This window comes from Pleurodeles waltl, chromosome 11 (assembly GCF_031143425.1).
Source record: "Pleurodeles waltl isolate 20211129_DDA chromosome 11, aPleWal1.hap1.20221129, whole genome shotgun sequence".
Classification (NCBI taxonomy): Eukaryota; Metazoa; Chordata; class Amphibia; order Caudata; family Salamandridae; genus Pleurodeles; species Pleurodeles waltl.
In genome coordinates, this window is record NC_090450.1 from 689,535,170 (window position 1) to 689,553,025 (window position 17,856).

Below are 17,856 nucleotides of genomic sequence, written 5' to 3' on the forward strand. Positions count from 1 at the left end.
GTCCTGACTGGCCAGTGACTCCTCCTTGTTGCTTTCTTTGTTCCCTCCAGCCTTGCCGCCAAAAGTGGGGGCCGTGGCCGGAGGGGGCGGGCAACTCCACTAAGCTGGAGTGCCCTGCTGGGCTGTGACAAAGGGGTGAGCCTTTGAGGCTCACCGCCAGGTGTTACAGCTCCTGCCTGGGGGAGGTGTTAGCATCTCCACCCAGTGCAGGCTTTGTTACTGGCCTCAGAGTGACAAAGGCACTCTCCCCATGGGGCCAGCAACATGTCTCTAGTGTGGCAGGCTGCTGGAACTAGTCAGCCTAAACAGACAGTCGGTTAAGTTTCAGGGGGCACCTCTAAGGTGCCCTCTGGGGTGTATTTTGCAATAAAATGTACACTGGCATCAGTGTGCATTTATTGTGCTGAGAAGTTTGATACCAAACTTCCCAGTTTTCAGTGTAGCCATTATGGTGCTGTGGAGTTCGTGTTTGACAGACTCCCAGACCATATACTCTTATGGCTACCCTGCACTTACAATGTCTAAGGTTTTGTTTAGACACTGTAGGGGTACCATGCTCATGCACTGGTACCCTCACCTATGGTATAGTGCACCCTGCCTTAGGGCTGTAAGGCCTGCTAGAGGGGTGTCTTACCTATACTGCATAGGCAGTGAGAGGCTGGCATGGCACCCTGAGGGGAGTGCCATGTCGACTTACTCGTTTTGTCCTCACTAGCACACACAAGCTGTCAAGCAGTGTGTCTGTGCTGAGTGAGAGGTCTCCAGGGTGGCATAAGACATGCTGCAGCCCTTAGAGACCTTCCTTGGCATCAGGGCCCTTGGTACTAGAAGTACCAGTTACAAGGGACTTATCTGGATGCCAGGGTCTGCCAATTGTGGATACAAAAGTACATTTTAGGTGAAGGAACACTGGTGCTGGGGCCTGGTTAGCAGGGTCCCAGCACTCTTCTCAGTCAAGTCAGCATCAGTATCAGGCAAAAAGTGGGGGGTAACTGCAACAGGGAGCCATTTCTTTACAACAGGGGAGTGGTCACTCCACTTTCCATTGTCCAGTTTCGCGCCAGAGCAGGGACTGTGGGTCTCTGAACCAGTGTAGATTGCTTTATGCACAGAGGGCACCAAATGTGTCCTTCAAAGCATACCAGTTGCTTGGGGAGGCTACCCTACACAAAACGTGTAACACCTGTTTCCAAAGTGTGAGGGTGTTACCCCCATCTCCCAAAGGAAATACTTTGTTTTGCCTTCCTGGGCTGGAGCTGTTCAAGCAGCAGGAGGGCAGAAACCTCTCTGAGGGGTGACAGCAGCTTGGGCTGCCTGGAAAACCCCAGAAGGCTGGTAGGAGCGATGCTGGGGGTCCTCTAAGGAGCCCCCCAGAGTGCATGGAATCATACTTCCAATACTGGCAACAGCACTGGGGTATGATGCCTACATGTTTGATACCAAACATGCCTAGATTCAGGGTTACTATTATGTAGCTGGACATAGGTACTGACCTATGTCCAGTACATGCATAAAATGACGTCCCTGCGCTCACGACGTCCAGGAAAATGGAACTGGAGTTTGTGGGGGCATCTTTGCTAGAGCAAGGGTGTCCTCACACACAGGTATTTGCACCCTGCCCTCTGGACTAGGAGGGCCTGCCATAGTGGTGACTTACAGAGACCTGCTGCAGTGACCAGTAGTGAAAAGGGTGCATGCACACTTTCACGCAGGCTGCAATGGCAGGTCTGCAGATACACTTTGCATGCTCTCCCCATGGGTGGTATCATACATGCTGCAGCCTATGGGGATCTCCTGGTACTCTAATGCCGTGTGTACAGGGGTACCATATACTAGGGACTTACATGGGGGCACCGGTATCCCTAATGTGGGGTGGAAGTGGTTCAAGTAACCAAGTTTGAGAAGGGAGAGAGCATAATCACTGGGATCCTGGATAGCAGGATCCCAGTGAACACAGTCAAACACAACGACAACAGGCAGAAAATGGGAGTAACCAGGCCAAGAAAGAGGGTACTTTCCTACAGTCTGCCTTTTCAGTCTCTAAAAACAGCCATTACCCTTATTAGCTTACCATCACCACGTGCCATGATATATTGCAAAGTTATCACGGTGTACCATGGCCTAAAATATAACTAAGGCCTAGCTGTATTATTGTATAACCGTACCCTTGCGTAACTCGTGGTGTTGCATGGGCAATGCAATACTTAAGTCAGATTTACAAAGGAACGCAAGGCCACGATGTGTGACGCTGCAGTAATTGGTAAATGTGAATAAAAGCAAGGCAGCTCAAGTCCCTATTTTGCATTACTCTGCACTCCATACTCTACATTGCTGCAAAATTTCACATACATTGTATGCCACACCACTGTAGCTATTCCAATATACGCTCTCCACTGTACAAGACTCCACTCTATGCCACTCTATTCTAGGCTATTACATTGTACACAATGCCGCTTTACATCACTCCAGTCTACGTCACTCCACTGTACGCCACTCCACTGGATGCTATTCCACTCCGTGCCATTCTACTGTATGCCACTCCACTCTATGTCACTCAACTGTGTGGCACTCCACTCTACGCCACTTCATTCTACGCTATTAAACTGGACGCCACTCCAATGACTGTCACTCCACAGTATGCTATTGCATTCTAACACATGCCACTATATGCCACTCCATTGTACGCTACCCCACTAGATACATTTACACTCTATGCCAAACCACTTTTAAAAGCTCCGCTCAACGCCAGTCCACTCTACGATGTATTACTTTGTACACAACTACCTTCTACACCAGTCCACTCTATGCTATTACACAATATGCAACTCAATTCTACGCCTCTACAGTGTATGCCACTCTGGTGTACGCTACTCCAGTATATGCTATTCCATTGTGTGCCACTCCACTGTATGCTATTCCACTCTACGCCACTCCAGTGTATGCCACGCTACTCTACCCTATTTCATTCTACGCTATCCCATTGAACGCCACTCCACTTTATGGTATTACACTCTACCCCAATCCAATAAACGCTACTCCAGTCTATACCACTTCACTGTATGACACTGCACTGTATGCTACTCTACTATACGCTATTCCAGTCTACGCCACTCTACTATACACCACTCCACTCTACGCTATTCCAATGTATGCCACTGCACTATACTCTACTCCACTCTAAGCCCCTCCACTCTATGCTAGTCTATTGGATGCCGCTCCACTCTACTTTATGTTACTTCACTCCACCCCACTCCACTGTACACTACTCCAGTCTACACCACCCCATTTTACGCTGTTCTACCCTATGCCACTCTTTTGTACTCTACCCTAGGTTATTCTACTGTACGCTGCTCCATTCTATGTTATTACAGTGTGCACAACTTCAATTATTGCCCCTCTACTGTATGGTATTCCCCTCTATCCCACTCCGCTGTACCCCACTCTATTGTATGCTATTACACTCTACCCCACAATATACCATTCCAGTCCAAACCATTTCACTGTATGCTACTACACTATACTTTATTACACTTTACACCACTCCACTGTATACTACAACACTATTTGCTATTACACTCTATGCCACTCCAGTCTATGCTACTCCACTCTAATCCTCTTTATGCCACTCCACTGTACGCGTCTCCACTCTACAAACACTACTACATACACTCTGTGCCACTCTACTACACTCTATCCTTGTACACTCCACTGTCCAAATTTGTATTCCACTCCATGCCTTTACACTCTATTGTACACAACCCTACTCCACTCTATGACAGTTCCCAACACTGTATGACACAGCACTCCACTTTGCTGTACAAGATGCCACTTCAGTGTATACAGTTTCCTCAAGTACGTGCTAAACCACTTCAATGTATGCTACCCAACTATACGCTAATTCACTGTATCCTACTCCACTTTACGCCACTCCACTGTACACCAGTCCACTCCATGGTATTCCACTGTAAGCTGCTCCACTGTATGACACTGTCCTCCATTCCATATAACTCCACTCCATACAAGTCTACCACACTTTATGGCACTCTACAACATTCTACTCCACTCTAAAGGGGTGTAGAATTCCTATAGCTCAACACCCAGAGCATAGTGTTTGGGGTCAAAGACAACATGTTTCCAGATTTATTTTGTCCTTGAGACAAGTAGGCCCAATCCCCCGTAGCACAAACCCTTTCTCTGCCAAATTACAGTACTACATTATGAACAGCTAAAGGAATTGTCTACAGTTGAGGTCATATGTGTGTCCATATGTTAATGCTATTCGAACTTGTATTAATGGTTCATTAATGCAAAGCCTTTATTATTAGGATGAGCTTTCTAAATAATTGGTGAAAGCTCGGACTGCATTACGGACTGGTCCCATTAAAAAGATGGACACACCATTTGCGAAGTTTAACAATACGACACTACATAAAATGCTCCCAGAATTCTCTATGATTAAATGCAAATATTTACAGAAGGTTGACAACAAGATTGTTTGCTTTCAAAATAAAATGTTTAAAAAAAATGCAACAAGAAAAAAGGTTTTACTAAACTGTGAACTTGTATGTACCATTTCTTTGAAGCATCATTTAGTGAAATGTGTTGATGTGTGGTAGCGTTTAAAAAACAAAAACATAAAGTAAAGTCAGTGGAACCAGTTTCAACAAGATTATGGAAAATGTGAAAAAAACAAGCAGTGGCAAAGCCAATTGGTCTGGCACTGGTGGTCAGTCCTTTGATTTTGTAAATGTGTGTATTGTTTTGATGTGGCTTTTGTAACGCGTTATTGTTGTGGAAGCTGCTGAGCCCTCACTAAAGCAACAAACATTGGCAAAAAGCAAAAATAATTTTTGGCCTCAAAAAGCACACATTGCCTTAATAGTTCATGGTACGGAACAAAACTACTAAATTCTTAAATAAAGTCACACATGTGTACCCATGGTATTTGTCTTTACGTACTTTGTGAATTCACAAGGATTTACAGAAATAGACCAGGAAATTGTACTTCTAGAAAATATTTGTAAACTATATTTTAGCGAGAACAAATATGCATGTGTAGATTTCCTCATGCTCAACTCTGTTGAGCGTTCACTTTCCCTCCAACCACTTTTTTCCCAACCCTGGAAGAAGTTTTATCTCTGAACCTTGTCAGGAGTAAATTTCCAACCTTTCTCAGAAAAGATTAGAGAAGAGCTGGTGAAAACCTTTAAAACACACAAGTTAGTCGATTTGAACAGACTCAAATGGGCATTCCAACCATGAAACTATTGCTTACCACTACTTTCAGCTCCTATATTTAGATCTGCAGATAGGAGGCAAAATAAGAAAATTGCTAGTATTCAAAACCCTATTATAGGGTTAGCTCTGACCTAATCAGAGAGGCTGTTATCAGAGCTCTTATATAATGAGATTGCACCCATAATTTGTCGCCACACTACATGGCACCAAAGGGACAAGAAGATTTTTTTACAGGAGAGGTAGATTTATGAAGCAACCTGTCCCATCGATGGTAAATATTTTATCAAATTCCACACTCCTGACTCTTGATTACAACACTTTTCTATACGACACAGCAGTCCACGTACGAGACATCACTCCAATTTATAACTTTATGACCTATGCTATGCCAGTACACAACACTCCATTCCAATCTACGACAAACCAATTCACTCTATTGTACCTTACTCCACACATTACACTGCTCCACTCGACTCTACTCCAGTGTACGAGACTTCACCTCACTCTATGCTAGTATACCACAATCCACTCTAAGAAGCTCCTCTATTTCATGCACTACTGTACTCTATGGAACTCCACTCTACAACACTTTACTCCTGTATATACCCCTTTACTCTACTGTACAACACTTTACTACACTGTATGCCATGTACAACACTCTACAATACTCTAGACCAGTACACAATTCTGTATGCAAATTTTTGTATGCCACTACACCCCACTTTACAGCTAAATGAATGTTAATGAGTAAATCAGTCAACTATTTTTTAATATTTTGGGAAGTTAATACCTAGGTTGAAGAGCCGCTGAATAACACTAATACACATACAAGGAAGGTGAAAAATACCAAACATAATTTACTCGAAGGCCTCGCCAAAATTCGAAACGGCATTTTTTCGTTTTTTTGCCAACAGAACACACCTTTAATAATCACTACTCCTGAATTTTCGTTGACTTAGTAACTTATTTTATTTGTAAGGCGACTAGTTTCGTATTTAGTTGGCGTGTGTAGAGCGCCACGTCTCTCAATCAGCCGCCTTGTAAATGTATTGAAAAACTGCGGCCAGCTTAAAGTCAGGCACAAAGTAACGATGACAACAGAGATTGTGGGTTGTCCTTATAAAACGACTCCATGTTTCATAAACACTTCAATTCCAATCCTGAACTGTTTAAACTAATCTGTGCATCCCAGGGCTTCTATTGTTGTTTCGGTGAATTTGCACCAATTGTTCTAAGGCTAAAAAATAACAACTAAAAGGTGAAATTCGACAGTTAAAAAAACTGTGCTCCATTGTCATCTAGACAGTTAGTAAGTAAAAGCGTATCAACTAAGGCCGCCTTCTAATAGCCACAACTAAATATGCCGTAGCACGCAAGGTCAGAACTGTGGTCCTTCTATGTTGGATGAAAAACTGACAAAAGTACAACTGCAACATCGAAGCTTTCACATTAGAAGATATTCAGGGATTCTTATTTTGGTCACCTTCCCAGAGCGAAAGAGCTATCAACGTTGAGGAAATTACCTTTTGCCTAACTCCATGATGGCGCTAACAGAGACTCGTGCTTAAGGTGTATTGCGCAGCCTGTGACGTGACGCTCTTGGACGTTTGTTTCTAACCCACAGCGCACGCATGCGTCCTCTCCTTCCCCTCCTGTCCGCCATCTTGTGACGGTTGCCCCCCCACTCCCCCTTCTTTCTGTGTCTCGCCTGTGTGTGAGAGAACGCGAGCGCCGCTCATTGTCTCAGAGAAGCGCCGCGGCCTACAGAGCCTGCCGCCGCCGCTTCACCTCAACGCCACTGGGGCCGAACTCAAGGCCTGTGGGAGTTCCGGCAACACGCTACCGACTCCTCACCTCACGCACCGGCAGTTCCCCTCAGCTACCCCGCCATGATGGACGACGAGCTGCCTAAGACCCTGTGAGTATCCCCTGCCGCTCCACCTCCCCCAGTTAACAGAGCACGTCAAGTCTGGTGGGCAACCCTCTGTTTTCCGGTACCGAAGAGACGTTTTCTTTTAATTGTAGTTCCTTGTGCTCCATTAAACCTCAACGTAATTCGAGGCACCGAACCAGCCCCCCCCCCTTCCATCCGATGCCGAATAACTCCCTCCCCAAAAGGCCACACCGCTCTTAAGTCATTGACACGTATGTCGGCCATATAATTCAAAGGTTGAGGCCCTTACGTGTATAGTAGTTAAACGAAAATTCACTGGGTCTGACACATTTATTTTACCCCACCCCATTTTGGGTACGTTGTGTGATACAGGTTAGTACAGGTCAGGCCTACACATTTTTAGTCTTACATTAGTTCGAGTGCGCAAACAATGTCCACAGCGTCTTCTCCGCGTACTTTTTACCACATCTCTGTTCGAGCCATGCACTTCCATAATGTAGTTCGCTATTGCCACTTCAGCGAAAGAGAGCGGGAAGTGCTTCCAGACCTGTCTAAGGCCGTTTCAAAGACCCCTTCCGAAATAACTGTGTCCACGAGACTGATTTGTGCAATGGGCGCTCTTTCAAAAATAGTAGAATTTCACTTCAATGTGTATACTTAAATATTAATAGATAATTCCGTATTTTCCAACGTCCTCTACAGAATCCGTCAATCTACATCATCCGATCCTTCCTAAATAAACCTTAACCTTATGTCTCGTGACATGGTGCCTATTTTAGATGTAGTAATGAACAAAGGCAACATCCGAGAGGCCCCTCTCCTAGCCAGTTCCGTGCCAGAGCTACTTGAACAAGTGTCTTGCAGTAATATGGTATTGACTCCATGTATGGTGACTTTAAATTTAATTTTACCTGTTATGCCAATTGTTTGCTCTCTTGATGTTACAAGTGTTTAGATATATCCCATAATAATAAGCATTACCACTCTAACCAAATATCGGATAAGGCAGTGAGCTCAAAGGGGCGCAATGCAGTCTGCAGATCTTGCCATGAACTCACACCCTACAATCTGCCATATCATTTGGCCCCGCAGGAAGACACCTTGAACCAAATTGATGCACCTGCTACTGAAAATACAGCAAAAGGTGATGGGTGAAACTCTTTCAGAAGTCTCATTTACTGCAGTCGGTCAGAGCCACATTAAAGTCCATCGTTTCTCTTCCACCTCAACCATATCAGTCGAGGTCTTGCTCCTTTAGGAACAATCAAGCAGATATGGCTGCCTGACAAATCTCTATAAAGTGAAACACGGGATTGCAACTCAAGATTGAGTTCAGCCATTCGAACCTCATAGCTATGCGAGTGGTAGCGTAGATTATGTGGCAAAGTGAGTAATGGACCCATGCACATGAATAGCCTTGGCATTTGTGAACTTTTTGTCTAAAATATACCCCATGTGTTTAATGTCATCTAATGTTATAGAGCACAATACAACACAAATCCACATTTTTAATCTAGCTGTCAGTGATATATATATATATATTTTAAAGAGGGTATTCTATCAGTTACAAATCCATTGTACATTAGATGGGTGCAGAGGTCACACTGGTGTCATTTTGAATGTGTAAAAATCAGCGTCTAAGGCAATGGCCCTCGGGGAGGAGTGGGGTTGGGGCGGGCGTCTGCCCCCCTCCTGGCCTTTACATGCGGCCTCTAGTTGAACAGCAGTACTAACTTATTGCTTACTTTACAAAGCGCTAAAATTGGTAAATATATTTAATACATGGCAAGCACTTATTTACATGTGAACTGAAGTGAGATAAAATGATGCACAGAAGGTGTCCTGTACCACTTTAGTTTAAGGATATCTTAATTTTGAAAGCCACTCTGCAACAAACGTGTGAAGGTATATTAAAGTCCCTTCAAGGTTTAAAAAAGTGTATTTCATAAATGTATGAGTGTTTCAGTACATCCGACGTAAATTAGTGCATTCAGACTTTTTTTTTTGTGACAGTTTATAAACATTAAGTTAGAGATTCATGCCTCCCCACACCCTGGCACACTGCCAGTAGTGATCCTCTAAGTGAGTCAGTTATGTGCACTCTCTGGCTGGCCTGGGTTAGTGTTATATATTGACAACATTATAGTTTATTAGTCACACAACCAAAGGTTTTTTACAGGACACATCCTGAAGTCACATCTCAAGGTCCTCTTGTGTGATAATGAAGAATAAAGAACCAAAAGAATAGAAAACAACTATCTAGGGTCACACAATTTGGTTAGGTAGGAGGCCACTAGTTGTTGCTTCCCTCTGCCCATCTTACACCTACCCCCACTCTGCTGACAGCAGTGCGGTGCTGGGTCACCCACAGACTGAAGTGTTTGGCCCCTAGGAAATCGTTTGAGCACCCATGGTCTACGGAGACATCATCTGCAGTAAACATTTTTCAGTTGCTGTCTCGGTGCACTGCTGTGTTTACTTGTTTACATCCCTTGTTCTAGAGAAGCATTTTCTGTTTCCTAGGTTCGTGCTGTCACTGAAGTACAGAGAACTATACACTTGGGGCCTTTAATTTGCCAGTTGCCTTTATGTCACTGCTCAATGGGCTAGATCTCTGCCTGTAATTTAAGATGCCTGCAACAGTGGGCCGAGCGGGCAGTCAGGGGTAGGTCTTGGGTTTTAGCAAGCAGCGCGCTTAACTGTGAAGGCAGCTGGGAATAGTAAATCTAGCAAAGCCATTTGGAGTTGGTTAATGGATATTCCATTGGATCAATCTCAATGAATGACATGATTCCAGTAATTGAAATATGCACCCTGGCAAGACACTCAAGTTAAAGATTCTTCTATTCACTTTTTTTTTTAACGTTTTTGCCCAATTCTATCACATTGTACATGGATCTTTGATCTCCACACCTTCCCCACTGCCCAGCACCAGTCCACATTACCGCTTAGTTTCGGTGTGAGTGAGCCAGTCTTTAATGCTGTCCTGGATTTTCGATCAGAAGACATGGGTTTAAATAACTGCTCGATCCTGCCCTAAATGGCAGTGTTCAGTAAAGCCTCCCCATGTTTCAAGCATTTTGTTGTGGTTGCCTAAATGTTGGGTGGAGCATTTCTCAAATATATATTTCTTTAGATTGCTTGTCTCGTGTGAAAGCAACATACGTAGAGCACTGCAGGTGATTCAGGGCATTAAGGTCTGTGACCTACTTGCAAAGCAAGTACTGAACGGCAGACAGTTAAGGCTCTTCATTGCAGCCAAACTAAATTGAAAATGGTGTAAACTAAACGTATGACTAATCTAAACAAGTAGCCATACCTTTGGTTTACACCGCTAAACAGAAACATAGCAAATAAACCCAGACAATAACCCCACCTGCCTTTTCTGCGAAACGCATCCTTATTACAAAACCTAGGTAATATAGTAAATAACTTCCAGTATTGTATGTGTGTGTTCACTTTCAATGTGCCCCGTCTTGCAAGGTGCATCGTTGCAGACTAGCGTTTAAGTTGCCTGGCTCAGACAAAATCAAGATAGTAACCTTGTTCAGGCCACAAAGGAATCCATTGAGTTGAAGCTACTTGCCATAGTGTGACGCCTCCATCCTTTCATCCGTCATTTCCTCTGACATAGAAGCATCTAGCTTATCGATATTTGCACCCACACACCTCTGCTGTAAGGGTGGACTCAATTGGATTGTCAGTAAGTTAAGTGTTGGGCCTATGTGCTGAATGCAGGGCTTGAGTGAAAGTAGGTTCCTGGAACCTATATACCAGGGGTTAAAAGGATAAGTGTCACAGGAGAAATATCAAAATCCAACGCTAACCACTGCTGAGCATCAACCGAGCTGACAGTGGCTGCCAGAATAATCAGGAGTCCGGCAATCTCAACATATTTCAAACTAGTGTGGCCTGACTAAGCCTGTGCACTGGAAATGTTGTCTGCTTCAGAATTTCCTGTTGCACTACTATTAGTAATGAAGGAAAGGGTCCCTGCGTTAGCTAACCCCAGTAGTCCACCCACCGCCCTAAAATAAAAACATTAAAACCAATAAAATACTGTGAGTTTTCTAAACTTGCACTGGTGGAGGACATCTGCAAGATAGAACAATCTGAGAACATAGTTGCAGTCACTGAACCTAAAGGCCTGTCCCATTGCGTTTTCTGACTAATTGTAATGTCGAAGGGTTTAGGTACTTATAAAGCAGAAAGAGGGCTAGGCCGCAAGTAAATATAGAACATTAATGCCTATTGGGATAGGTTTAAAGTTAGCATACGAACAGCACACTTAAATCTGTTGTGCAGTGTGACAACAATCATATGTTTTAGCATACGTGCAAGCTTCCCTTTTTCATTAGTTCAGGGAACACATATAAACAAAGTATAAATACAGTGTAGGCATTACTATGTGCTTCATTAAAGAAAGATGAAATCCTCCGTCAGTGAATATGAAGTGAGCAAAGAATTGCTGATGAATCCTAAATCGAACAAATATTTAAAAAAAAGTCTTTGTATGGCATAAAAACCAATATATATTAACTTTGAACATTAATTCAGACTTAAAGAGAATATTAAACACAGAGGTCTAATTTTACAGAAGACAAAAGTGGGGGTGTAGTGTAAATATTTTTCAGTCTCACTTTCCTACTCTAATTGTCTAGTGTTGGGCGGACCAAATATTTCCTGCTTGTAAGCTTATTTTTCATTTGGGTTTGGAGATCAGTCATCTTGCGTCTAGGTCATTGAGGCATCCATTTTTTAATTTTATTTTTATTGGCATTTTCAAATTATCACCTTTTGTTTGAGGTATTGCATTCCACAGGAGGTACATTTACTATTTTACTTGTGTTTATCACTTATTGCAGCTCATTCTTAAGCACAATCATAGCATAGTGGAGCGTGGTAGCTGCGCTTAAGTGTGTTAATTTTGAATCTCTGGTGAGCACAGTTCCAACCGTAATGCGCTGTCTTCGGTAGTGGGGTTTGTGATTATTCAGGATACATTCATGCCATATCGTATAAAGTAACAGAACTATAATAATGATTTTAAACTTCATAACTGTATAACCATGCACAAAAACAAGCGGTCCCCAGGTTCCTTAGGCCTTCTCAGTTGGATGTGAGTTATATTATTGCACAAGTGTCTAAGGATGGTGAGGAGTTAGGAGTCTGGGAGGGCTAGGCAGGGTGTGCTCAGTCAGCATATTTGTCAGGGCGTCCAGGGATGATGTCACGAGGGATCCCTATGACTTCCATTTACGGCTACTAGCTACGTCAGGTTAAGCAAATTCTACTCGTTGTGTCCACCCTTTCCCCATCATTGGGAGTTGTCGCATCATTTGCTGTAGTTCTACTGTCATCTCATGTAGAGCTGTCCACTATGTATAGGGACTCCCACTCATCCACTACTTCGAACTGGAGGTGGGCGATGGGGTGGCGTTGAGGTCCTCTGGACTCTTCCCTCATTAGCACCTGCTCTGTCTCGTGCCCAACTCGTAATATCTTGTATCCATGCAGTCAACCGGGGTGCCCTGGGGGACCTCCAAGCCAGTGCCGCCTTGCAAGTGCCAAAGCAGAGTCTGCAAATCTATTCCCCCCTTTTTTAGGTGCTGGTCCATCCAGTGGGCATTCTTCTGTGGTAGCAGGCAGTGTCGTAGCTAATGTCCTGTTACACTGTGTGGTGACAGTGTCCCAGTTGTCTGTCAAATTTGGGTATCCCTCAGGTCATGTGACCATCGTCTACATCCAGGGCAACCTCAGGGTGTATGGCCTGAAGTCTGTGGCGTGAGGTATGTCCTATGTGTAAAATTGTACTGGATACATATAAGCAGTGTGTTTCTAGATACCTTGAATCCATATGCTGATACCCGACCCCACTCAGCATCTGACAGCTCTCTGCCCAGGTCAGTGTCCCATTGGGCCATAAGGGAATCCAACTGCTTACCTACCATAACATTCAGTGCCTTGTACAGCCATTTTAATAAGTGGGAGCCTGCACCCATTGTGAGCCACCGTCTGCAAACTTGCAGTGGTCCATTTGCCCCTGCGTCACGCAGGGAGGAGGGTCCCCATATGGGAGGCACATCAAAGGGATTGCGGGTGCGTAGGGAGACAAGGTGTCTGTATGCCAGAGCGCCAGGCCACTAGGGCAGTATTCAGCGGCGGGGGGGGGGGGGGGGGGGGGGGGGGTTAAGCTTCAACCGAAGCACACTGGCCAGCAGCATTTCCCCGACCCCGTCTACTGTGTTCTCACTCCAGTTCTACCAATCTTACCTTGTTACGCAATTGCAGCTGCGTCACTATAGGGTAAAGTTTGACGTCTGTTACCCCCAATCCACCCGTGTCAGGGGGGAGGCAAAGAGTAATGAGAGTAACTCTTTGACACTCGCCATCCCATATCAGTTCTTGGTGGAGCCTATCTAGGGTCTTGAACCAGGACACCGGGATCGTCACCGGTTAGTTGGCAAAGAAGTACAGGATCCTCGGAAGCATAACCATTTTAGACAGTTAAATTCGTGCCATACTGGGCAGCTTAAGGGTATGCCAAAAGCTGACGCAGGAACAAAGTATGCAGTAGGTTTTTCCCCAAGTTGCCCTCCCTAAGATCCACCGTTCCAAGGTATATCTGGATGCCAAGATACTGGGTATCTTCAGGATAGAGCCCTATGTAGTTTTGAGCTCCTAGTACAGAGAAGCATGTGACTGCTTCCCTTGGTTTCATAGAATCAAATATAGAATTAGTTGTTCTTGGCTCGGTTTGTATAGCTATAGGATGGGTACCAGTGGCAAACTGCCTCTTCCACTACATAAAGAAGGAACAGTAGCCCCTGTCTTCCCTGTGTATGAGATCTGACATGACTTATGTGCATATTTGAAAATGAACTTTTTTAACCAATACTAAAACAACAAAACAAAATCCAAGTTTGAATAGTTTAACGATATGAGCCTAAGTATAATGCTCCCAGAATGCTCTTTGATCTGATGCAAATGTTTGCAGAAGCTTGTGCAAGAGTGATGATTTTGCTTTTAAAATAAAATGTAAGTAAAAACGTTTCGCTACTATTAAATTTTAGGTGCTATTTCTTTGAAGCATCATTTAGTAAAATGTGTTGGTACATGCTAGCATTTCCCAAAAATATTCCTTATGGAAAATCAGTGTAACCATTTTGAGCAAGATTATAGAAAGCATGAAAATAAACAAGCACTGGCAAAGCCAACCGATCCAACATGATTTTGTGAGTCTTCTGGTTTTGTCAATGCGTGTCGATTTGACATGGCTTTTGTAACACTTTATTGTAGTGGGAGTTGCCAGGCCCACACCACTGTAACAAACACTGGCAAAAAGGGGAAAAAAAGTTTTTGGCTCCAAAAAGCACACATTGCCATCAGTGGTGTAACAAAGGTACTGCAGCCCCACTCCAAGCTCCCCTCCATTCAGCACAGCACCTGCCCTGAGTGGGTCAGTGTTCTTTACGGGGGGGGGTGCCACAGTAGTTCTCAGTACTGAACAGAACTTCTTTGTGTGCCAATATACTCCTTGTGGAATAGCAGAATACGATCACTCACAGTAAAGCAAGCCGATAGAGAGAGAAATGGGAGTTTAATAAAAACAAAATGCCTTTGTTAGCGCAAAGTCACAAAAGTGCACCCATGATATAGGTGTTTGAATTAGTGGCTTTCATGAATTCACATGAACTTACAGAAGTAGACTAGGAATTTGTACTCCTAGAAAATGTTTGTGAACTGTATATTAACACAAGCAAATATGCATGTGTTGATTTGCTCATGTGAAAATCTATTGAGCGTTTAGAAGTTCACTTTCTCTCCAGCCACTTTTTTTTCCCCTATCCCGGAAGTACTTCTGCCATTGTCCATGGTCAATTTCCAACCTTTCTCATTATGGGAAAAGAGCTGGTGTAATCCTTAAATCATGCAAGTTAGTAGGTTTGCAGACTCTAAGACATTCCAGCCCTGGAAATATTGTTTACTGCGTCATCCAGCCTCATTATGTGGATATGCTGAAAGGTGGCAAAATAAGGAAATTGCTATAGTAGGGATTGAAATTGAAAGTATTCAAGCCCTACTATATTAGTAGCCCTGGCATAATCAGAGAGGCTATTATCAGAACTCTTACATAAGGAGATTGCTGCCAAAATTTGTTGCCGCATTACATGGCATCAAAGGGACAAGAAGATTTTTTTTGTTTTTTTACAGGACAAGTAGATTTAAGAAGCAACCTGTCCCATTGACATGTAGATATTTTATTATCTGCCACACCCCTGGGCATGTGCTTCTTAACCATGGGACTGACAGCTCATGTGTATGCTCAACTACTTTCCGTTATGTGCTCTTTTTAATTATAATCATGGTTTGGACATTGCATGGTGTAGGTAAATTCTTGGTGCTAGTGATCAAGGTGGACGCTTGAAAGGTTTGAAACCCCACTCAAAGCTGTTAAATCTGTGGTATTTTTTTTAGCAGCTATGTATGTCTATTGTTGCCAATAAATGAAGGGGTTCTGTGGCAGCCTTAATTGCAGTACTTTTGAAGTCCAAATCAAGGATAATGGAGTTAGTAGACTAGATTTTGGGAGTTTTCAGAATTCGTTTCTTAACCCATCTTGCTTTTTGTGTTACCATGTTGGTGTTCTCTTCAACTAAGTCAACAATATAGGATTTTCAGAGTCGATGGATTTTATTGAATAAATTGTATATGTATATAAAATATATATATATATTTTCAATCCACAATAAAACAGAATTCATACATCTTCTGTGCTCTGCTGCCTCCTTTTCAAGTTAACAAGAAACCGAAGACCACCTTCTACGTGGTGCGTGAAATAAACTCTTGGTTCTCCCCTAAAGTCTTTTGTGCTCCCTTTATCATCTGTTTCATCTTCACGACCCCTGTTAGCCAGGATGTAAATAAATTAGTGGTAAGTGAAAACCACCTTGTTCCAGCTCCCCCAAACTGCTTTTATTCCTAATTTTCTTGTGAATCTTTACCATCGCTTTAGTGATACCGTTTTTTTTTTATTGGATGACTTGTAACCTTAGAACTACTCTTTAGGTCTTGTGTCTGTTGGCGACAAGACCTATTGTCGGCTTACAGTGGGCTCACAATTGTACAATGGGTGAGTGCTTAACTTGTTTGCTTGCCTTGCCTGTTACATGTTCTACTTTAAAGTCTCATCTGGGTCCCAGCATCGCTGAATAATGCATTATCTGATAAAAGGACCATAAACCTGTATGTGTGTTTTTTTTTTTTTTTTTTTTTTAAATAATAGAATGCCAAGAACATACATTTTGATGCAGTTAATGTAATAAGTGAAGTCAGGCTGGTCCTTTCTGTTTGCTGTGGTTGAGTGAAAGGAATTGTTCTTTCATATTTGAGGACATTATCCCATTCAGATGCTGTACTCGGTTGTAGGCCACTGAAGTATATCTTGGCAATTTTTGAGGAATTAGAATTAACAGTAGTTCAACAGAATGATTACCAAATATATGTATTGTAATACAGATTTGCCAGTGTTATTTGAAAGTATCAAATTCAATTATAAGAGGCAAACATTTCTCAAGATTTGTGTACTTTCTGGGGGGACAATATAAAAAAAAACGATGATCTTGGAGTATCAGCTAAGTCATGCATTGTTGCCTGACTTTAATTTAGAGGATGTGGCATTTTTAACATTGAGTCACCTGATTTGAGCACGAAATAGCTTTGTTTGTGACTGACATTGGTTTGTATCACACTTCACAGAAAGCACTTTGTATAAGCTTTTGGGTTAATTTTAACATGAAACTAAAAGTATGTAACTATTTGTAGTAACCATAGTTACATATAGAGTTCAGTTGAGTTTCTGATTTCAGCCATCCCTTTTTAATATACACTTACAATGTTTTCAGCTCTTGCTGAGTACCCAGGTTATTTTGTATACAGATTGAGCGATATAGAAAATCTAGCTGCTTTTCCTTTTTCCATGATTCACAATTGGATGAATAGGTATTGGTCAATTTTAAACTATTCCAAACCATACAGTATATAATTTCAAACCTTGTATCTTACCAGTAAAGAGAAATGAGGACATTGCCAATTTGGGAACCTTTTCCACCCCCATACTAAAGTTTAAATATAGGAAGCCATTTTTAGGTCGAGCTCGCAAGAACTTTTCGACATGTTTTTATTCTGTGGGCTTTTAACCTCGCTCATCAACACCCATCACTTTCACTTGTTCTTGGGTTTGCCTTTCAAAGATCCCTTGATGACATTAGTAAATGCTTTACGTTTGTCCCGCCTTGGGGTGGTTTTGTTACCGCCTTGCAGACTAACCCTATTACATGGATTATTGCATGGTTGCCAATGTCTTATTGTGACTGAACTAGTTTCTTCTTTTGCGTCTCCTACGCGCTCGTGCTCATTGCAGCCATGACGCTTTGAATTGGCTTGCATTGCTGCCCTCCAGCTCCCCCCGCCGGTCCCTCAGTTACGTGCGTGTCTGCCTGTCCCCAACACCCCTCCATGTCTTTGCTTGTTTGTAGTGCTTGAAACGGTTAAGCTGCAATGTTGCAGGAGGATTCCTTGCGCTGCAGCAAGAAGATACTTAGTTGTAAAAATGCAAGTTAAAGTTAACTACAAAGTGCGATACCTAAAGTAGTTGCACTTCATTTTTTTTCATAAATCTGTTTATTAACTTTTTAAAACTTTACATTTTGTCGTATTTTGGC

The 17,856-nt window shown here is 42.9% G+C and overlaps 1 protein-coding gene across 2 annotated transcripts in view; it reads left to right on the forward strand.

Moving 5' to 3' along the window:
* Window positions 1-6,892: 6,892 nt before the first annotated feature.
* Window positions 6,893-17,856, forward strand: part of TIA1 (TIA1 cytotoxic granule associated RNA binding protein) — a 309,231-nt gene continuing 298,267 nt past the window's right edge. For both annotated transcript variants that reach the window (XM_069214209.1, XM_069214210.1), the window contains exon 1: window positions 6,893-7,156. In XM_069214209.1, coding sequence (XP_069070310.1) covers window positions 7,128-7,156 — 29 coding nt within the window. In that variant the 5' untranslated portion in view covers window positions 6,893-7,127. The remainder of the gene's footprint in view (window positions 7,157-17,856) is intronic.